The 22,179-nt window shown below is 46.8% G+C and overlaps 1 protein-coding gene across 1 annotated transcript in view; it reads left to right on the top strand.

The window, feature by feature from the left end:
* Positions 1-17,036, top strand: part of PRKCH (protein kinase C eta) — a 114,733-nt gene extending 97,697 nt beyond the window's left edge. Inside the window, exons 13-14 of the mRNA XM_066189012.1 lie at positions 14,496-14,639; positions 16,043-17,036. Of these exons, the coding sequence (XP_066045109.1) occupies positions 14,496-14,639; positions 16,043-16,189 (291 nt within the window). The 3' untranslated portion in view covers positions 16,190-17,036. The remainder of the gene's footprint in view (positions 1-14,495; positions 14,640-16,042) is intronic.
* Positions 17,037-22,179: the final 5,143 nt, after the last annotated feature.

Here is a 22,179-nt window from a genome sequence, read left to right as displayed (position 1 = left end):
AGGGGCAGTGAAGGAAGAGGGCCAGAATTGAGGGGGGAGCCGAGAATTTAAATAGAAAGCATTGAGCATCCCCAAAACCCAGTCAGCTCAGTAACTCCTGGTTCCTTGCCTGAAAGTCTCCTCTCCAGCCCCTCTGCTTGTCTGTTGTTTTATGTGTTGCTGGTGACAAACAAATGAAATCAAAAGTGCCTCTCTAAAATGCACATGCACTGCTCAAGAGAAGCACTACACTTTTTCTGCTCTGGGGTAAAAGGCTGAAATTTGGGGCATTCACCAGGAGTGTTGGGATTAACTAGTGGGAGTTGACAACTGAGATGCTTACTGGACTTTTAGTTCCTCAGTGTTTCTGCTCCCCAGGTGGCTGCTATCACCTGGAGGTGATTGTTGCATCTTATTTCGCAGCACTGGTGATTGTTGGCTACAGGCTGAATTTCTGCAGCTTCACAGTAACTGCTTTTGGGCCCAAGGGCTGTTCACTGGAAGAGCTCCTTCTTTTCTCCTTTCCTTCTTACACTGAATTCTAAAGAAGCATCAGAGCATGTTGGCTTTAGTAACAGGAAGGAAACATCCTGTCAAGAGATTGTCTGAGGCCCTAGATTAAAATAAAAGCCACAGACACTTTGATTTCTTTTGAATGATTACAAATGTTATCACTGCTGAGGTATGACATTTTCGGTGCACTGATGATGTTTGGACAGTATTTTTAGGTGTTGGTATAACACAGAGCGGTAAACCTGGATTTTTTGAGAAAGAGAGTAGATGTTCTGGCTGCTAAATACGTATATTTTCTTTTACACACACTTCTGATGCTAATATTTCTCTTAGATGCAGCATTATGACTAAATGAGCATCTTCTAATTGCTATTTTGTTTTTCTCCAACAAAACATGCACTCGAGTTCTCTGATTTAGAGCTGTGACAGTGCTTTCTAACCATGATGCTGAGAGCTGTGGAAAATCAGCATCCAACGACTTCAGTGACAGAAATGATTGTAAGTAATTACATGGCACAGGAAGCCCGTGGAAGATCAGGGAATTAAACCTGGATTCTCTTGTATTGCAGGCTAAGGCCTTAGTAGCCTTAATAACTGGATTATCCCCTTAATAAAAGTTCTGGTCTCTAACCTTGAACAGGACTAGTGAGAATTCACCGTGTTTGAATGGTACAAAGCTCTGAAATGAAAATCAAATTCTTCTGCCTGGAAGATGCACTTAGAGATGCTTAGAGATGTTCTACAAATAGATATAGCTAGGTTTAGAAAGTTTTTAATCCGTTTGCCTTTGTGAAGAGCTTCATTTCAAACAAGGATAGTAAGTTTAATACTCATTTCACAGATGCTGTTGCCTCGTTTGGGTTTCATTTTGCGTAACGGCATTTCACTGATTTCCCCCCATCAGAAACCACATGATTTCTGGAGATTGCACCCTGCTCATCTTTGCAGTTTCTTTGACAATAACAAAACTACATTCTTAGGACCTCATTTACGTCACTGGGTGTTCCTGGAGGGTTTGTGAACACTGGTACCAAGGAAAACAAAACTAACCTCAGTGCCCTGGGACTTGGTATAGAATTGAAAGCAGAAATATTTGTGCTCCAGAAAAAAGAAAAAAAAAAACCCACAACTTTTTATCTGTTTCCCTAATTTGATTTTTTTTTTTTCTCCTTGTCATTTCCCTTGAAGGGCTGGGAAGGGAGTAGGACAGAGGGAAATCAGCAGGGTTTGATGGAGTCAGTATTCCCAGAGGAGGAAAGCTGAACATCTCATGTGTGTACCCTGCTCTGTCTGAATGTGTCCCTGGGGAATTCAGGTACTGATGCTTCAAGTCAGGAGTAGAGGACTCAAACTGAGCTCTCCTCTGCTTGTGAGAGCAAGTCAAACTGGGCATGCATTTGCTTGTAGGAATAACAAAAGTGCAGAAGAGGAGAACTGCTGCTGAATGGATTCAGACTCCTTCAGCTTATTCTAGACATAAGTTTTCCTTTAATTCCTAAAGAAAAAGGATTTCTCCATTGCCTTACCTGAATGCAGTTACAAGGAGTTCATGGCAGTTACAACGAGCTGTTGGGTTTGTGTGTGTCAAACAAATTCTTTCAAATACTCTTTGCCATCAACTGACAGTGCAGTCACCAGGGTCAGATCATGGAGAAACTGAGGGAGAAACTGTGTGAGCATGCAGACAGCAGAGACTGCTGCACCAAATCTCTTACGAGGGGAGTGCAGCTAGAGATTACTTTGTTACAGCATATCAATATTCTGAATTTGCTAATTGTCACCACCAAAAAGTGCTGGAGCAGAGAGGGGAGCTTTCCAGGCAGCCTGAAGCTTTGGGATTCAGCTGAGTGAACTGCAAAATGAAATACAATCCTCTTGCTTCCCATAAGTGGGGTGGGGTTTTGGCAGCGTGTTTCACTCACTTTGTGCATGGCTTTCTCATATGCAATTCAGCCACACTGCCTGGCTCACAGGCAGCTTAGTTTGCGGGGATAATGGAGGGACACACTGAAAACCAAGTCTCAGAAGTCAATGGTGTAATGGGAAGCAAATTCCCAGGGAAAGCTGCAGGGATTTTGCTTTCCAAGCGTGCTTTTGGATGAAGAGAGAAGGGCTAAGCCTCTTGAGTCACTCCATGGACTGGTGATCTCAAGTAGCAATGCTTGGCCCAAAGGCTTGGAAATTTGGATGAGCAATTGCAGCTTAGATGTTTTCACCCTCAGAGCCTGGTAACAGCAAGGGCTGGAAAGCAGCATCTCCCTAAGGAAGTGTTAGTACTGCTGTGCCTTCTGCACCCTGGATTTCCAAACTCCTGTCACACCTGAGTTTGCTAAAGCCAAGGATGTCTCCTGGAATTTTTCTGCTAACTCCCAGTGTTAATGAGAGCTGTGAAACACTTCTGGCCTAGCTGACACGCTCCCTCCAAAAGTGAAGCTTAGGCAGCCTTGCCTATAGCCTTATATTTTGGGGACACCAATGAGACTAGAGCCTATTCTTCCTCCAGCTGGTTAAAGACACACATTTGGAGAAAAACGCTACAGGAGTTAAGAGAGTGGGCAGAAGTGGTTATATCCACCTCCAAGTGGGTTTTGTGTGAAAAATAAACACCAGACAAGAAAAGTGGAAGATGCAGAGAGAATTGGCTGTGGTTTTAGCAGGCTGTGCTCTCTCTCAGCACAGGTGGAACAGCACCAGGGAGCCCAAATGCCCCTGGATTAGTGTGAGAAGTGAGAGGGGTAGGAAAGTGAGGGAGCTTGGCTGAGGGCAAGCATGAGAAAAATTGCATCAGCACTACAGTGCCAAGAAGGCAAAAGAAAAACTTGATCTGTGTTTCTAGAAAACAGCAGCCTGGAAGTGACTCAGAAGGCAAATGGTCTGGTTGAGTGAGCTCTCTCCTGCTTTGTGTCACTGAGTTCCTTTTCCCCCGCCAGATACCATTGAGACTTCGTTCTTGCAGAATTGTGTAAAATCCCCTTTGCACTGTCAGGTTAACTCCAGGGGGCTGTCCTGTCTGGGTGTGGTGCTTCAGACCCAGCTGCAGCAATAAGGGTGCTCTGTGGGTCAGCAGGAGTGGGGTCCTGCTCTGATGACCTGTGTTTTATGGATGTCAGACCACAGGGTGAGGGAATTGGGATTTCCTATGTGTACCCATGTGCATACACAGAAATAAGTTTGGTGGAAGTTAGAAAAGTGTGTGTGTGTATGAATTCCTTCTTCCTTAAATTTGAAGCTGATACTAAGTGAGGAAAAACTGTATTTGAAGGGTACCTTCCTCTGTCATTCCTTGCCATGAAAAAGAGCAGTATTTCCCATGATTTTTCAGGAATCCTAAGTGATAATAAAGTGAGATAAATTTTATTACTGTGTTTGTGTGTATGAGTTGAATCCAGGACTCCCTGGGGAGTACAAGTTGTCATTCCAAAGAAATACTGAGGAGCACTCATGTGCCATGTGGCTAATGCATGGGGCAGTCCAGTTTGGCTGGATGCAGGATAACAACTCTGGCAGAGCCCCTGGAGATTCAGGCTGTGCAGGCACTTACAGTACCATAGTGGGCTGAGAAGAAAAGATTGGAGAGATCACAGAATGGTTTGAGTTGGAAGAGACTTCAAACACCATCCAGTTCCAACCCCCTGCCATGGATAGGGAAAGCTTCCACCAGAGCAGGTTGCTCCAAGCCCTGCCCAACCTGCCCAGCCTGGCCTTGAACACTTCTAGGAATAATTCACAGCTTATCTGGATGTCCTGTGCCAGTGCCTCACCACCCCATGGTCAAGAATTTCTTCCTTATAGCTAGTCTATATCTCTTCTCTCAGCTATAAAGTGTTCCTCTTATCCCTATCTGCCTGTGTAAAAAGTTCCTCTCCCTCTTTTTTCATGAGCTCCCTTTAAGTACTGGAAGTGTCCACATACAAATAAAAGAGAAAATTCCCTGGGACACTTCATGCAGGGCTTCCTAAGGGAGAGAAAGCAAAGTGAGCACTGCTCACCCTAAGGGTGCCACCCTGAGTGCCCAGGCCCTCGGTGAGGACCCTCCTATTTTCAGAAAGGTGTTGTGGATGGTGAATGCTCTGTGCTGAACCAGACTGGCCCCACCACTGTGGGCAAACTGAAAATGCCTTGATGAGGAGAGGAGGCAAAGGGATGGAGCTCTTACAGCAGAAAGACTTAAGAGGCAGATTTTTTAAATAATCAAAGCAAACAGTCTCCTGTGTCAAAGGAGTGGAGGCGAAAGGGCTGTTTCCAAACTGCTGACGTGGATGTCTGAACTCAGGGGAGGTGTGGATGATCCCAGCTGCCTACTTGCTGCAGCTGCTTGCCCCTGACATCATCAGGAGGGTGAGGTCCTCTGGACTTTGGAGAAGTTTATTCTGTTCCTACTCTGCAGTTGTTTGGGGTTGAACACCTCTGGACAGGAGGAGGTCAGAAGTAGCTGTCACCGGCTCAGATAGCACAGAGGTGCCTCCTCCCTCAGCACATCACCCGTAACATCTGTGCTTTCTGCTGCCTTCATGCCTCACCTTTTCCCTAAGTCCTGGGCAGTCAGTTTGGCCCCTGTGTAAACTCAACCAAACCCCAGTGTTTGTGCTTCCCAGCCCTCTCCTGAACACCTCCAAGGAGTGAAAAGAGGCAGCCAGATGCTGATGGTGCCCTTGTGTCACTCTGCACAAGTTGTGTCTCCCCTTTGCATTTGTATCCTGCAGATCTGGGCCAGGTTCTTCCTTTCCAAGTGACAGAAAAAGGCAGATGATCTGTTTCACATTCAGTGCTGGAATAAACAGAATGAACTTGTTTCTGAATGAACCAGATGTCGTTTTTAGGCAGAGTTCAAAAGGAAAAGGGACAGCACGATGGTGGACCCACTGAAATCAGACAAGGAGCTGGGTGAGCTCATTGCTTTATCCTCAGAGCTGAGGAGCCTGCTAACAAAAGGCAGATAGATATTAAAAGTGCCTTCAAATGCCAATAAATGATTCTCCTTGGCATCTCTTCAGAGTTGGCAGTCTCCATAAATTCTCTTGCACAATTTGATTAAGCTTTGGCTTTCAGCACGAGGCTGATATTTAAATCTCTCTGTGAAGCTCCGTGCTGGATCTGTGTACACATTTTTTCTTTATTTTATTTTTCAGAAATGCTTTCATCTTGCATTTCCTGGTTGGCTCCACGGCCACTGCTGCAAAAGCAGGGCTCTGGAGCCTGCTGTTTCCCATCTGGGGAGTAGTTCTGCAGTTTTAAAAGCTCTCTTGCCTAGACCATTTCTGCCATAAACACACCGTGGGGAGGTGACAGGGCTGTGCCCCACCACAGGTTGCCTTCTTACCTCTTTTGCCTGAGCTTGCACATCCCCATCTGTAACCTGCTGTCTCTAACCCTTTCCCTCCTAATTCTCAAACAGCAAACAAGCAGCTTTCCCCGGTGATTTTAATCTCTTCTGTTGTTTGATCACTCCTCTTTCTCAAGTGCTCCTCTTCCCCACAGTGATAGTCCCATGCTTCTGAATAATTCACTCTAAAAGAAAACTACAGATATCTGTATAGAGCTTGCCAGGGCCACATTCATCTTGAAACAGTCATTAGGTTTTTTACCATTCCCTTTCCAGCAGGCTGAAATTGGCTTCTAATTTAAGTCTGCAGCATGCAAACTCAGATTTACTTCAGAGAAAGCTCCTGAACCAGCCTATTGTAATGTCAAATGTGACTCATCCTCCTCTTTCCTGCCAGGGAGGGGGGGAAATGAAGGTGTATTCATTGTGCCAACATTGTCTTCCCTATCTTTCTTTCCTCCTTACTCCCTGGTGCTCAGGTAGGAGTAATACCCGTGTCTGAGCCTAAGACTTGTGGCCCAGGCTCCTTCCTCAGCTGTGCTATATCTAAACTGATATTGCAGACCCATAAAAGGGGCTTGGTGAAATTAAAATCCAGTCTTGGGGCAAATCCTAAGGATTCCCTTGAGAACCTGGGTCCAACCTGGATTTGGGGATGATTGCTGTGTGATGGGGCCAGCTCTGGCCGTGCAGCCCCTGGCAGAAGGGGCCAGTCCATCTCACTGGGAGGTCTTCACACTGTGATGGAGGTAACAAAACTCTGACTGGATGAGCTACACAGGACTTCAGGTCTTACTCGTCCCTCCAGCTTTGAACTTTATGACATGCTGTGTCCTTTCAGAAACTTCAAAATTAAAAGAATTGAAATATAACCAGGACTACAAAAAAAAAAAAAAAAAGCTCCTTTGAAGTATTTTCTTTTTTCTTAATTGGACTTTACAGGTTTGTTCAGGGCACTTCAGTCCCCTTTGTACTTGACCCTATGTAAATAGACCACCCAGGGCTGTGTAACAGATTCCCAGTTCCTCTTGACAGGACTATCAGAAAAGGATTAATTGTTTTCCCCTGCAACCCAAGGGAGATTTTACTCCTGCTTAAAATGAGAGCAGGATCATGCTCCCAGTCTGTTAATAAGTGTGATGCTCATTTTGCCTTGTGTTTGTGCTCCTCTGATTGATGTATTGATTTAGTAATGGACCTGCATATCCCCATGCTGTACCTGTAGCCTGACTGTGGTAATTGAAAACCAGCGGCAGGATTTTGACATTGTCTGAGCAACCCCTGCAGCTGGTGACCCCTGTGGGGGTGACCCCTCAGTTCTGAAAGCACAGCTTTCTGGGGTGTCATCCTGACTAAAACCTTTGTCAAGTATTCCAGATAGCCAGTGACTGAAGTTGGTATCTACTTATTATTACTCATTAGAGAAGTACCAATAGCAGAAGTGTCAAAAATCACTAGTTATCCTCAGGGGCCGGTTCACTTGATACTTTTGGTCTTTTTATTCTACATCAGTGTTGACAAGGTAGTTGTTGATGAGTGGGGAGAGGCAAGGAAACAGGTAGATTTTAACACAGTCAGGAAGGTTGTAGCTATTCAGACAGCATTTCATTGTGGTAGTCAGCAAAGTCTCATCAGTTTACACCACGGGGAGATCTGGAGCCAGATGTGTCTGTCCCCCATGGGAGTTGTTCTATTCACCTGGGTTGATTTTGCCAGTCAGCCCACCTTGGTTTATGTTGCTGTTCTCTTGCTCAGCACTGTTTGCAATCCAGTTAATCCTTCTTGTTCCCTCAAGCTCTGTCTGGGCAGCATCGAGCAGCCATTTCTGCACCAGGGGAAAGTGAGATCAAATTTATCTGCTTAATACCCACTGCACTGACATTTTGTCCTTCTTGCCTGGGGCTGGCACATTGGACATGTGACTGCTGTCATGCTTATTGTTACAGTCTTCTGGCTTTTAGGGAGCTGGGCTGAGGACTTATTTTCACCTCCCTTCCCCTTTTTATCTGGAAAAGGAGATAACAGATATTTCACAGTCTGTCTTTTCCTCCCCTCCCTCTCTTTAAAATGCTTTCAGGGCAGTCTTGTACTTCTGAACCCTGGCACTGTGCTTGCTGGACTTTCTCCGCACTGAAGGATTTCGTGTAGCCAGGACTGCAGTGTGGGGTACCCACACCCTGTGGGGTCACATCCTGGCTCAGCACCACAACAGTTGCAGTGATAGGAATCAGGGCTTCCAGCAATTGATCCCTCTGTGTGCAGGGGAGGAGCAGAAACACCACATGGCCTCTCATGTCTGCAGTCAGAGCAAACCCCCAGAAGAAACAGAGGTGGCGTTTGAGAGAGCCACGGTGACTCCAGGCCTGCTCTCAGCAGCACAGTGCTCAGGGAAGGTCAGGAGGATTCCAGCTTCCAAGTGCCTGGCTCACACCCACAACCAGGCACTGGCTGAGCTGCCCTGAGTACAAGGACTTCCATGGGACAGCTCTCTGACCACACCTTTCAGTGAAACTGGGCTGTGCTGCCTCCCTCCCTCACCTCCTGTAACCCACAGGTGTGTGCAAGCCTTGCATTGCTCTTGAGTGGGGAAATAAGGCACATTTGTGAGCATCACCTGGCAGGACTGGGATGGAGGCTGATGGGACCCTTGCCCAGGAGAGCGAAAGACAATTCTGGCTCAAAATGAGCAGCTTTTTATTAAAAAAAAAAAAAAAAAATCCTGGCTTCCAATAATTTAAAATAATAGAGGCATTAACAGACAGAGCCATAGAACCATCTTTCTTCTTTGTTTGTGGGCTAATGACACCCCAGACCGTGGGTTTGTTTGCCTTACATAATAGGCAGCCAAACTGTTTTCAGCAGCTGCAGCATTCAGTCGAGAGATTCATGGAGGGAAGCCTTAATTAGAGTAATTGCTCTATTTATATAATGATTCCCTTTTGTCTCAGATCAAATGGATCTTTGAGAAATCTTATTTCCTTTCCAGTTAATTTCTGCCCTGTTAGTTTAGCTCATGAATCTTAATGAAGAGAAGCACCTTGGGTATCTCCTGATCTCCTGCTCTCCCTTGTAACTGGAGGGGAGACTGTGGGGCATTAATCACCTGTGCTGCTGCTGCTGCTGCTGCTGCTGCTCTTCACTTGGTACCAACATGGGAGAAACACCAACAGGCAAATTTTAAAAGCATGAACAAGGAGATCTTCCATTCCTTTAACAGTTTGGCTTGACTGTTCCACTGCCACAGTTTGAGTAGGGGCTCTGTGAGGCACAGGGTGTGATGCAGAGGTGGTGGCACTGAGGTACTGGCATCCTATCTGGGACAGGCTGCCCTTGGGCTCCTGGCAAAATAGAATGATGAATTTTCTTCAGTCTCTGTTCCCTGCCTGTATGTTTGGGAATATCCTTCTCTGGTTGTGTTTGAAAGATGAGCTGCTGGGACACAGGCTTTCTCTTACAGGGTAAATACACCAGAGTCCTGGTGGGAACTGGTGTGTCTAAAAGGTCCTTTGGCACAAGAAAGAATAATTTCTTTCTTGTCCAGATGGCTGACAGTGTGAAGGGACTGGCTGAATAAAAAGTTTTATTTCTCTTCCTGAAGTGCAGCACTCCTGTGACAGGATTGAGCCTTGTTAATGTTTTCCTAGAACGTGATGCAATCTCACGTAATCTGTGATATTAGTCATGAAAATAATTGTCCTGATGCAAATAATACATACATCGGTTACGTAAAACCAATCAGGGATTCCAGAATTGAGAAAGGAGACTTGTAATTCAAGGAAATTAATTCAAGGAAATGGCTGGTTTGTGCAAACATCCCTGCAGTGACTCCCCGGCCGTTAGACTGATTTGCAGACTCAGCCTCTTGAGACAGAAGTTGCAATGCTGCATGTGAGCAGCACTGGAAGAGACCACTACAGCCTTGCCCAGTGTCCCAGGAATCCTGGAGTCCTTTCCAGCATGGTCTGAGCCATGGATGAAGGGGAAGATCAGCACAGATCCCACTCACCTGCTGCAGGCTGAGCTCTTGGGGCTGATTCAGATTTCCCCCAATGCTGCTGTGGCAGCATTTTTTCATTGTAACTTCACGGGCCTTCTGTGGACTAATCCAGAGCTTTAATTTCTTGTCATGGCTTGCTGCATTTTTTCTCTCAGTAAAGGTTTTCAAATGATCTTGTGAAGTCATGGGTTTGGCTTATGCCAGCTGCTGGTTTTGGCTGTGATGCTGCTGGGAGGGTTAGCTGAGGTCAGGGAGAGCCTCGCTCCAGTTTGCTGCTCAGCAAACTGGTGTAGCCCAAAGCATCCCAGTCTGAGGATGCTCCCAAGGGGCTCCTTACCCTGGGAGTGGGATAATTTCCCATGGCCGGATGTGGTCACAGAGCAAGGGCTTGACATCCTGGTTCAGGTTTGAGCTTGATAGTGTTGCTATTGGTTTTCCTGGGAGGCATCTTGGATTTGGGTTTCTTTTGGCTCAGGAACATCTCTGGTTTGCCTTGTTGTTGTTACTGTTATTTTTTTTTCTTTGTGTTTCTTTATTTCTTAATATACGTGCCAGAGGCTGGGGTTTGTGCTTCTTTCATGGTTATTGTGGAAAAATAGAGATAATTAAGCATTAGCAGATGACATCTTTCCACAAAAAAAACTTTCTGCTGAACATCTCTCACCACCTGCGCTGGAGGGTTGTCCTTGGGAGGACATTGAGGACTATCAAACCTCTAAAGCAAGTGTCAAACTCTGGCCTTCCCAGGAATTCCAGGATCAGCCAACACTTTGTAAGACATTTTCCAGCTGTTTCTGGTGCCCCCAAGGGCATCATAGGCAAGAGGAGCTACACTTCTGAAAACCTTCCCCCTGTGTGTGCAGAGGACAGTGTCTGTGCAGTCTCAGCACTTCACCCCTCCTGCTGCACAAGAGCCTCTCACATGGTCAGGACAGGGGCATGGGCTGCAGATACTCATTTCAGAGATGGAGGCTGAGCTTGTAATTAAGTGTTTCAGAAATCTTGAGCTCTTTGCTTTGCTGGAAGTGCCATCAGACAGCAGAAGCAGCATGAGATGGTCTGACAGATGCTGGCCCTGTTGCAGCAGAGAAATGTTGGTGCTGCCTCAGACAGGGAGGAAGCAGGATTCATGGGCTTTGGCGTCTTTGAGAGGTCGTTGGGGTCTTTTGGGTTTTTCTGCCTACTGGGCAACACAAACTGAAAATTCATCCACTTCTGTGTCAGTGCAATAATTCCTGGTGAATTCAAACAGTGTTTGGGAGGCTTTGTGATTCATTTTAGTGGAAGCAGGCTTCAACAATTTCATTCTGTCATTTTATAAACCTCTTACAGCAAAGCGGGCAGCTGTTCCAGTGCAGAGCATCAGTGCTGTCTCTGTTGGAGTCTCATTTGCACTCCTTTTCAGCCCAGATAAAGACTGGAGCCTCCTCCCAGAGAAACACACCCCCTTCACCAGACTGTGACAGACCTGCTGCCTCCAAAATTCACCAGGATATTTTATGTAAGGGTGGAGCAGCCAAGGCCGGCCTGTGGTTTTCTATCACAGCCCCTGGGTGCAGAGGTGTGTGTGCATGCACAGGCTGGGTGCTGCACTGCCCAGAGCACAGGGCTGTGTTTCACATGCTGTGTTGCTCAGGGCCCCATCCAACCTGACCTTGGGTTCTTCCAGGGATGAAGCATTTTCTGGGCAACCTGTGCCACATTTTTGCTGAAGCAGACTGGTGTGAGTTTGGCTGCCATGGAAGGAGAGCCTCCTCACATTGTGTTCATACTCTTGGTAGAGCTCATGGTCTGTAATTCACTTTCAAGGTCTTCCTAGCCTGCATTGGGTGCTCCCAGTACCTGGAAAAGAGGCTTAGAGAGTATTCTCCAGAGTGAGTTATGATGCTGTGGGGTCACTGCAAGCCCCTTTTGCTTCACAGCCCTGTGTTTACAGAGCCAGAGAGGCAGCAGCGCTGAGCAGGTCAGCTCATTCCTGTTGGAGGCAAGGAATAATTCAGAGGGGTTTTGTGGAAGCCTGGCATTGGTTTCAGGAGCCAACCAGGGCAGTGTGCTCCAACAGTGGATGAATTTGAATCCTTCAATCTTCTCCTGCCTCCTTTAGGCACCCATTGTGGGGTGGATGGTACCTAGAGTTACCCAGCTGAGGTTTCCCAATCTCTGGGTCCAGTGGACAAACCGGAGCTGGCCACTTGAATTTGAACAGTTTTGGTTTGAATGTTGTTTTACTTTCTCACACCTCAAAACAGCCCACCTTAAGGGGCGGCCTTTGCCTAATCCTCATTGTCCTAACAAAAAGGGTGTTCTAAGCAGCCAAGAATGAATTTATATTGGCTCTTCACTTGTTGCATTGGGTGCCTTTGCTTGGTGCAGTTTTGGCATCACATGGAATACATCAAGCAAATAGGAATGTAAACACCCTTTTATATCCCAGGGCTCTGAACTGGTCTGGAAATGGGCAATTGGGTTCAGGTTTTGGTCTTTTATGGTTGAGCATGAATGGGAACGAAAGAAAAGTGTGTTGCCAGTCCTTTTCAGAGTTTATTTACTTTCATGACTATTTTTTCCCTTTCCACATTTAACAGAAGATTCCTGGTGTAGTGGAGGTGGTGGTAGGGCAGGGCCCAGGAGACATGTGATGTATTCCCAGATCTTTTCTCCATTTTTTTCTCGTCTTTTTGGAATGTTTTGGTCTATACCCCTCCCAGCACCAGCAAGCTCTGGTCTTGTTTGAGCTTTCTAGGTGTTCCAGCAATGCAAATGAGAGCTAGTGAACTGCAGATACCCATCTGTGGGGACAAAGAATGAATTTCTAGAGAAAGACAGGGCTGCCAGGAGGTTTCTGGTCTGTTTTGCAAAACAAAGAAGCCTAGTTTAAGACTTGCAAAGGCTTGTCTGAACCAGGTCTTTCAGAGATTTTGGCTTGACCCATTTCTTGTTTGGAAACCAGACTGTTTCTGGGGATATCACTATCCCACAGAAATGTTGGGAAAGAAATTGTGTTGAAGTTCTGCTGGTAGAAAGGAAGAAGAACAGGCTGGAAGGGTTGGGGAGACACAGAAGTTCTGCTGGTCCTTGGGCCTGACCCTGGAAATGCTGCATCACCGGGGGCTGAAGAGTCCAGAGTAGCATGGGAGGAACCCAGCTGCTGCAGCCACCCTCAGCTTCGTTCCTGTCCTGGTGACTCCTTGAACAAATCTGGGTGCACCTGGCAGCTCCTTCTACTGCTGTTTTGAGTGGAATGCTGGAAAATGGTTCTGCCGTGGGGAATCCTGTAGCAGCACATGACCTCAGAGGGCTCAGGGTGGAGCTGGGGGGGTTGTGCTGATGCCAGCAGAGTCTGGGGTCCTGCAAGGTGTCAGCTAAAGATGCCCCATCTGCTTGGCCCCGTAGCCCCCTCAGAATGGGGTGTTGGGGAGAATTCTATAAATCGGGCAGTCATCTTTCTCCTCCCCACCTTCTCTCTAGATGGGGAATGACTGGACCTTTTATCCACTTGTCCTAGGAGAGTTTGTACCTTGTGAAAGGCTCCTGCAGTCAGAATGAAGTTGTTCTCTCCCCTTCTTTTCATTTCCCAATTGCTGAGATGCAGCAGACTTGGCCATTTCCGAAACAGTGACCGATTGTCTGGTTTGGCTGGTTCAGCTGTTTGCTAAACATAATGCTCTTTCATCTTCCAGGAAATCGTCTGGACACCTCCACCGGAGTGCAGCTTGCTTTATGCTGCTGTTTCAATAGGCAAATAAAAGCAGCTATTTTCCCCAGTTTAAACATAACCTGATTTCTCCTGTGAATTGGAAATACTCGAGGGAAGGGGAAAGATTGTTTATTACTGAATTTTCAAGAACTGTAATTCTAAATTAACAAGCCAACCAGCTCTTTTCCTTCCTGGGAAAAGGATTCTCCTCCTCCCCTTTAAGAATATCTACAGCACTCACACTTCATCATTTTCATCAGGACCTAAAGGGCACCCACCAGGGCCCTCTCACATCATCTGTGTGATGTATGGCTTTCCTAATTGCTCCCTGGCAAGTCAGGGCGCTTTGGCTGAGGTTTGAGATTTCTTTTTGCTGGCAGCAGAATAAAAATGTTACAAAATGAAATCCTTTATTGGGGTTTCAGCAGCAAGAGAGGAGACGGTCACCTGTCTGCTCTCATCAGCTCGGGGTCAGAGGGCTCCAAAAGCCAGAGCCTTGCCCCTTTTCCTCTGTTTCCTGAGATGACAGGAAGGAAAGTGTAGGCATCTGGCAGTGCATCAGCAAGGAGAGGTTTAGGAAAAAGGCACAGCTCAGGACTGACTCCAGGCCAAAGCCTGGCTGGCTGCTGGGCGGCGTTTGAGAGCAAGCTTGTACTCCTGAGAAATTAATACAGAAACAAATAATGACCAAACACACTGGGCAATATTTGTAATGTTGCAAATGATGCAATTCAGCTTTCTTACTGTGGTAATCAAGGATTTCACCAAAAACAAAAGGCCCGGGGAGAAACACACCCCGACTTCTTCCTCTGGGGAGCGAGTCAAGTTCCTTGCATGCGGTTCCATTACGAGGAACTTGAGAAGTCCGGCCAGCAAACTGGGTTCAACAGGAAAGCTGAGGACAAGCTTTTGTGTGGCTGCTAATGGGTGCCTCTCCCGTGGCCGTGCCGGATGGGAGGGAACAAACAGCCCTTTCTGTTTTGCAGTTCATGACAAAGAACCCCACGATGCGGCTGGGCAGCCCCGGGCTGGGCGGCGAGGGCGCGATCCTGCGGCACCCCTACTTCAAGGAGCTGGACTGGGACCTGCTGAACCAGCGGCAGATGGAGCCCCCCTTCAGGCCCCGGATTGTACGTGGGGAGGAGGGCTGGGGGAAAGGCATCCCTCGGGGTTTTTTTGCCTCTATAAGCAGATTTATTCCCTTTGAGACAGGAGAGAGGTGAAGGAAGTGAGGGCTCTGGGCCTGGCTTGGCTGCTGGTTGGCCGCCTGGTGTTAGCCACCTCTTTTACCCTCCAGGGTCGATTTGCGAAGGCAGCTCAGGGAAAAGATGCAGATTTGTAAAAGCAGCTGCAGCAGGTTAGGCACTCAAGTACCCTTGGCTTGCCCCAAAGATAAAACAGGGTAAGTAATCCTCATCCTGCTCATTCCACCTACCCCTCCACAGCAGGGCTGCCTTGTCTCTGTGTTCAGCACCCAGCACAGTGCTCCATGCTCAGGCCACTGTCACTGAGTGCTTCTAATGGCAGAGAGGCTGCGCAGGACACGGTGCTGGCCGTGCCCCAGTGGTGCCACGCAGCCCTGAGGATGTTCTGTGAGAGAAGGCACTGCTCTTCATGGACAACCTTTCCAGGGTTGTCGCTGTGGCTTCCTTGTCTTTCAAATTACTGCCTGGGGTGGCTTGTCTCATGCTGTGGTCACTCTGCAAGCTCTCAGTGGCAATGGCCCACCCAGACCTGCTCCCTGAACACTGGATGCAGGATCAGGTGCTTGGAGAGGTGTGACAGCTCAAAAGCAGAATCTTGAGTTGCCCCTTAGCCTGAATCAAAGGCTAAGGGAGCCTGCTCAGTCTGCCATGAGCCAGGCAGGATCTGGGAATGTTAGACTTCAATGTCAATAAAATTTATTGACTTCAATGTCAATAAAATATCTTGCTCTGGGTGCAGGAAAAACACGCGCCTCATGAAAATGTGCCACAAACCCAGTTTGTGTGTGTGCATTCTAAACAGCCCCACTCTGTGGCACACAGCAAGGAATCCAGCACCTGGAGGCCAGCCATTTGTCTTCCCACGGCCCAGTAATTCAGTATTGTGCAAGTTTAATGGCTGGCACTAAGAGGAGTGTCCTCCACCCCCTCCCCAAAACCAAGCTGAGACACTTTGCAGATAAGGAGGGACTGTGTGGAGTTAGCCAGTTGGGAACACAGCTGAAAACTGCACGGGGTCTGTGCTGCCACTTGAGGGGAGGGACTGATTCATCTGCCCTGCCATGTCTGGCCAGGGAAGCCCCAGAGTTGCTGTCAGTTAAATTTGAGAAGGGTTTCCCTGTCAGAAATCTTCAGAGGTTGGGAAGGGCTTTGATCCATGAGAGGCACTGTGGGGGCAGCTGCCCTCAGTGCAAGCCCAGAAAAAGCTCTCCGTCAGCTCAGCCTGGGTTATGGGAAGTGGTGGTTCAATGCACTCAGATGAAGAGCAAGGATCAAGCAGATGATACGTACTTTTGACGTGTCTTTCCTTTGTGTTTTCCATTTGACAGAAATCCAAAGATGACGTGAGCAACTTTGATCCAGATTTTATAAAAGAGGAGCCCATCCTGACCCCCATTGAAGAAGGGATCCTTCCAATGATAAACCAAGATGAATTTAGAAACTTTTCCTTCACCAGCCCAGAACTGCAGCAGTAGCTGTGGCTCTGGAGAAAGGTTGCTGAGAGGACTGGGAAGAAATTAAATGAAAACCAAGTTTACCAGTAATTTCATTCTCAAGGAGTAGCAGTGCACTGACTTGCACAGTACAGCAGCACCACTGTCAGTGTTACCTTAATGTGAAATTGAAACCTTCCTGTGTTTGTAGAACTTCTGCAGCTCTTGGATCAAATATTGACAGGGGTGGAACAAACATGATATTGTAAATAGCTGATGCAGACAGAGAGCATTGAATGCTGAGCTGGTTGGCTCAGCCTGAATGTCACCACTTGCAGTGGATTCGAGGAGTTGGCATGAGCATGAAACAAGTGTCTTGCAGCCCTGAGCCAAACAGTCTTGTTACAATGCTGATTGTTTGCAAGACTCTTTTGGAGTCCCAGCACTGTCCAGCGTTTTGGAGACGTGATCTGATATCCCATGGCCTGACTGAACCAGATGTTCCTACTGACTTTACCTGTTTCCTGCAGTATTTATTTCTTTACGAAGCACAAATGGCTCTCTTTGACACTGTTTGGGTTCCCATGTGAAATATTTCATTGTGCTGACTAGCAGAAGGAAAAAAAACCAAATGCCCTGTGCCCCACACAGATTCTTCCAAATCAAAGGGAAGTCATGTGCTCATAGTGTTTTACTCTTTGTGCGTGTTGAAAAGTTTTAGTGTTTGCATTCTGTGAAATGCCTTTTTACATCATGCATCTTCAATGTTCCTTTCTTTGCCTCCCAGCTGTTTTCAACTATAATGTAACTTGTTGTACTGTTTATTTAGGCCCTTTCTATTTAATTATGTTACACAGAACCCCTTTTGTGGGTTTTGTGCCTCATTAAAATTTTGATCGAAAGTGGTAGCACTTAAATTATTTGTAGCATTATTGCAATGGGAACCACAGGGCTGGCAAGCTGCTTGAAAGCAGAGTTGTTCAACTAACAGGTAACACAGAAGGACAGCTTTTCTCCCACGAGAGTGATAAGCCTTATCCAAAGATACAGAGTGACTCAGTTTGGTTTGGATTTAAGAGCTCATTACTCACAGGGCACTTCTCATCAGTTGCATCCTCAAGCTTCTGCCACAGGCAGACTGAGATGATTTTTCAGTGCAGATTGTAGAACCCAGGTGCTCTGGGAGATGGTTCTGTGCTTTTCCTGTTCTCCTGAAAGTTGGACAATTTTTCTGTAGCTCCTTGGCGCACCTTTGCACTCCTTGCTGGTCTTGAAGCTGTATGACAGGTTTATAGCCTCTTCCTTGGGCAGATATAAATTCCTGGAGAAGGAAAAGGATTTCTAACCTCTTGCAAAACTGGTTATGTTTATATAGGGCTCCTCACATGCTTTAACTTGAGAGATGGGTGAGGTGTAGCAGAGAGGGGCAGTTCTGCACAGACCTTGCCCCAGTGCAGCTGTGGAGGTTGTGTAGGGGAGCAGGAGCCTTGGGCAAGGAAATTACAGAGGTACAACCCCCATTACAGCACAGACCCCTGGTCTGTACGTGCTCACCTACTGTGGAACCAATCTAGAAAGAAGAAATCAAAGCTGAGATGTACATGCAAGAATTATTCCTTCCCACTCCAGTCCCCTCTACTCAACTGAGTCTCTTCTACCTCTAAAGCATCTCTGAACTGTCTGACAGGTGGGGCAGAGGCTCAGTTACCCTTGTACCCTTCTTGTCCTAGTGCCTGTGTGCTCCACCAGTTCTCCCTCTTTCTTTCCTGTGTCTCCTCTTCCAGTAAGCGCAGCTTCATCCTCTGATCTCCCCTCCCTTCCGTGGGCATCTTCTGGCCACATTGCAGCCCATCCTTTTGCTGCTGTGTAGGTACCCAGCTCCTCCAAAGTGGGGCAAGAGAGGAAGAAGGACGGGATGTGTTGTATAGGCAGGAGAAAAAGAGCAGATTTCCAGAAAAATGATTCAAGAACCAGCCAGGCAGGCTGGCTTGAGTTGCTTTCCCATATAGGAAGAAGCAGTCCAGGGATGGATACATTTGCATGAGGGGGCTACTGTGGCACCTTGTTCATGTGTGAATGACACGTGGTGTTCACCTGTCTGGTGCAGACGTGACCCAAGGCAATTCCTCACTCCAATTCCTGCTCAGTTTCGTGGGATCACAACTGCAGCAGTGCTTGCTTGGCAGGGTGTAAGCGCAGCTAAGTTGGCCACCAAGAGTGGGAGCCCCAAAACTGTCTGAATTTTGTGTTGGCTTTTTGACTCTCCCACTCTCAAGGGTTGTGAGCAGCCTCTCCTTCCCTGGTAGTCAGTGCTGGAGAACTGTAAGTGATACATCTTTTTTTTTTTTTTTTTTTTTTTTTTTTTTTTTGCCAGCACGGTGCTATCATCCCAGGGTTTCATTGGTTGTGGTATTCTTTGGGGCTCAGGAGACCTTATGTTCCTGCTGGAGAAGCTACTGCCACGGTGTTGCCTTCAGCATCAAAACGTGATACCATTTCCATGTCCCCAGGATCTGGGAGTTTATGTCGCTTACAGCATGAAGAAGGTGCAGCAGTCACCTTTGGAGAGCTTTATTGGTGTGTCAGTATTATATAATATAATTCTTCATATCAATACCCACCAATCTATGTCCTGAAAGCTTGGAGAGTGGGAACTAAGTTATCTCAGGATGTGGTCTGTTAGGATTGTTGTGAACTGCAAACCAGAAAGCTTGTACATCTCTGGAGGATATAAGATGGTATTTTGGGGAGCGGGAAAGCTCTCACTGTGGCCAGCCAGTACCTGCTGTGGCCCAGGGTTTGTTGGCTTAGTGGGGCAGGGTTCAAATGACAAAGGGAGTTTTTCTCCCAGCTTCACATTTCATTGATATGAAGTGGCATCAGGGTCACTGCACCCTTCCATCACCCTTCGGTGCAAATTCGTGGGCAGATCTGTTGTTGGACTTGGAAGCCTAAGGTTCTGCTAGATAGGAATTTTCTTCATTTTCACAGTTTTCACCTGGATCCTGATTTATAATTTAGGGCAGCTCTTCCCCTCCATTGCCTGCCTGGAACTCAAATGTCTATGTAATGCTCTCAGCCACTGGAGTCAGCAGATCCTGACTCAGGCACATTTGGCCAAGATCCCTGAACTCTCCCATACTTTTTACGAGGAGCTGCCATTTCAGTTGCGTTCCCTGAGACTCTGTCAGCAGTATGGATGAAGATCAGCTCAATAAAAACTATAAATGCAATAGCTTTGCTTTTGAAAAAAGCTGGAATAATGTTTACACTGCCATTGAATATGTAAAGAAATACTGATTTGTTAAAGAAAGAAAAAATCAAACAAGGGTACAACAAAAGCCCAGGAGTTTTCCAGGAGCTACCCTGCCAGCTTTTTTGGCTTCATTGCTTGCCTCAGTGGATGCAGGATGGTTTTAGTCTATTAATTCACTTCTGGCTTTAGAAGTATATTAAGCTGGCAGCCACAAGTTTGTAAGGTTTAAAGCATAAAATGCTTGTATTCACTCCAGTGTGAAAACTGGCAATTGAGCAAATTGTAATTAGTTCCCTTTGCACTGCTTTTAGTGCTTGCATGAAAAAAGAAGCTCCCTTTGATGTCTGTAAATTTGTGTTCGGTGCAATCCTTTCATTTTCAAAGAGGTTCATGAAATCTAGCTATAAAATTCAGTGGCCTACGTCTCCTTCAAGGCTTTTGAATGTTGAGGGTAAGAAGCAGATGGTCTGGGATGAATAGATGAAAATCATCTTGCAACTACTCATGCTGGCTCTGTTGCCAAAGACATAGTTTTTAATACCGCTGCTTGATAGGCAATGGAAAAAAAATCTCACAGACTTCCAGTGCTCAAGGGATTTTAAAGTAAAAAATTCAGTTCTAACTGCTGGCTGAGGATGCTTTGAATACATCCTCAAGGACTGGCGTGGGTTCCTCACTCCTTGTGAAGTCCTAAATGGTTCACAACAGTAGTTTTTCCCTTGGAGCTGTGTGCTCCTCCTACAGAAGCTGCTCTTTCTCCAGTCAGATTTGAGAGCGGCTCCGGTGGCCGTGGCATGGCAATGGACTTGATTAGCAAAGCCTAGAGCCAGGAGCAGTGAAGAGGAAAACATGTCTGGGATCATCTGCTCTGTCCCTTGGCCAGAAAGGAAAGAGCTGTTCACTGCTGCCTGCTCTCCCTTGGTTTGTTCAGCTGCTCAAGCGTGTAGCCAGAAGGTTTCTGCTGCTCCCCAGGGAGACCATTTCACAGCTTTTACAACTCTTCCTGCTAAGTAAATGTCCTGATATTTGGAAATGACATGAATGAGATGAAAATCTGTCTTATCGTGCCATTAGGATTCTCATTGGAAGCTGCAATTCAGGGTTTGTATTACTAAATACATACAGGGCTGCCAAACCAAAGCATTCAGAAATGATGAGTCAGGTTGTCTGAAAATCGCAGCTCACTCAGGAATCAAGAGCTTTCCAAAATAATAAATGTCAAAGTCCTTTTCTGCCTTTTTTTCTTCCTTTTTTTTTTTTTTTTTTGAACATCTGTATTACGAATATTTTGGATCCTGACTTTCACTTCTCCACATCAATAGGAACTGGAATGTCGTGCAATTATAATTTTTTTAGATGAAAGCTGAGGTCTATGAATTGATGTGAAGCCAGGCATTGAAGCATGGAGAAAACTGCCAGCACCAAGAGGTGGGTTATAAGACTGTGAGCAGGCATGGGATTTATGCATTTTTCCATATCTTCCTATTGTTTTTGTACAGTCACCACAGTGTGGTCCCTTGCCGCCTTGTCTCCAAACCCACAAAGCAGGGCACGAGAGTGAGGAAGGAGAAGAGAGGAAGGCTGGGGAAGGCATTTATGTGCTGTGTAGTCACTGTGTGTAGGGCTTGTCCAGCAGCATTTCTGAACGCGTGAATCAGCCCTTGCACAGGCCTGTCACCTTCTGCACCCCACACTGCCCGTCCCGCCTTCCCCTAGGCACAGCACTCGGCATCATCCCTCAGGCTGCCACGGGCTGGAAGTGTCCTGCTGATGGAGCCAGGCCTGAAGGAAGAGCAGGAGGTCAAAAAGCACGGAGGAAAGGGAGTAGTGCTGGTGTTTGGCAACCTTGGCGTCTTCTCATGGGGGCTTTGGAACTGCCAGTGTCCCACTGATCGGAATCAGAATCAGAATCATTAGGTTGGAAGAGACCTCCAGATTCACCAAGTCCAACCCAATCCTAACCTCAACTAAACCATGGCTCCAAGTGCCACATCCAGTCTTTTCTTAAACACATCCAGAGATGGTGAATCCACCACCTCCCCAGGTAGACCGTTCCAATAGTTTGTTACCCTTTCTGTAAAAAACTTTTTCCTGATATCCAGCCTATATTTCCCTTGGCACAGCTTGAGACCATGTCCTCTCTGTCACGGAACCATGTCCCATTGTGTCAGTTGCTTCCTGATGTCCATGTACGTGACCGGCAGCTGCGGGAGAAGGCCAGGCTGTCTCCCCTCTCATGGCTTTAATAGAAGCTAAAAACGAGAGGAGAGAGGGCAGTGTCCTCAAGAAACACCGTTCTGGATTGTGACTGAGAAGATTCGCTGTATTTTAGAGGTGCCTCAGGCCACTTGCAGGCAGCGAAGGCATGCAAGAATCATCATTTCTGCCCCATCCACACATCCATGGAGGGGAAGACCCTCCATGAGGGCAGTTTGAGCAAAGAGACTTGGGGATCACAGGCCTCAGGGATGTGGGAGTTACAAGGCATTGCAGCAAAAAGCTGCCAAGCAGAATTGCAAAGGAATGTCCCCAAGTCCTTTCATCTCAAGAAGGAAGCTTGAAATGAGCTTGGGTCAGACAAAGACAAAGTCTTCCCTGTGTGGTCTCCCCCAGGGAGTATGTCAGTGTGAAGTTAGCCCTGAAACAGTTTTGACTTGCCCATGGTGTCAGTTCTGCTCCAGCTCTGAGCTCCCACAGCTCTTGTTGGCAACAGGTCTTATAAAAGTGGAGTTGAGAGATTTTAGCAGTGAGTCCAGGATTGCTCAAAACTGGTGAC

This window comes from Chamaea fasciata, unplaced genomic scaffold, assembly GCF_029207755.1.
Source record: "Chamaea fasciata isolate MVZ Bird 193981 ecotype frontalis unplaced genomic scaffold, bChaFas1.0.hap1 SCAF_7, whole genome shotgun sequence".
Classification (NCBI taxonomy): Eukaryota; Metazoa; Chordata; class Aves; order Passeriformes; family Sylviidae; genus Chamaea; species Chamaea fasciata.
Note: the sequence above shows the minus strand (reverse complement) of the source record. Positions and strands in the feature narration are given on the sequence as shown.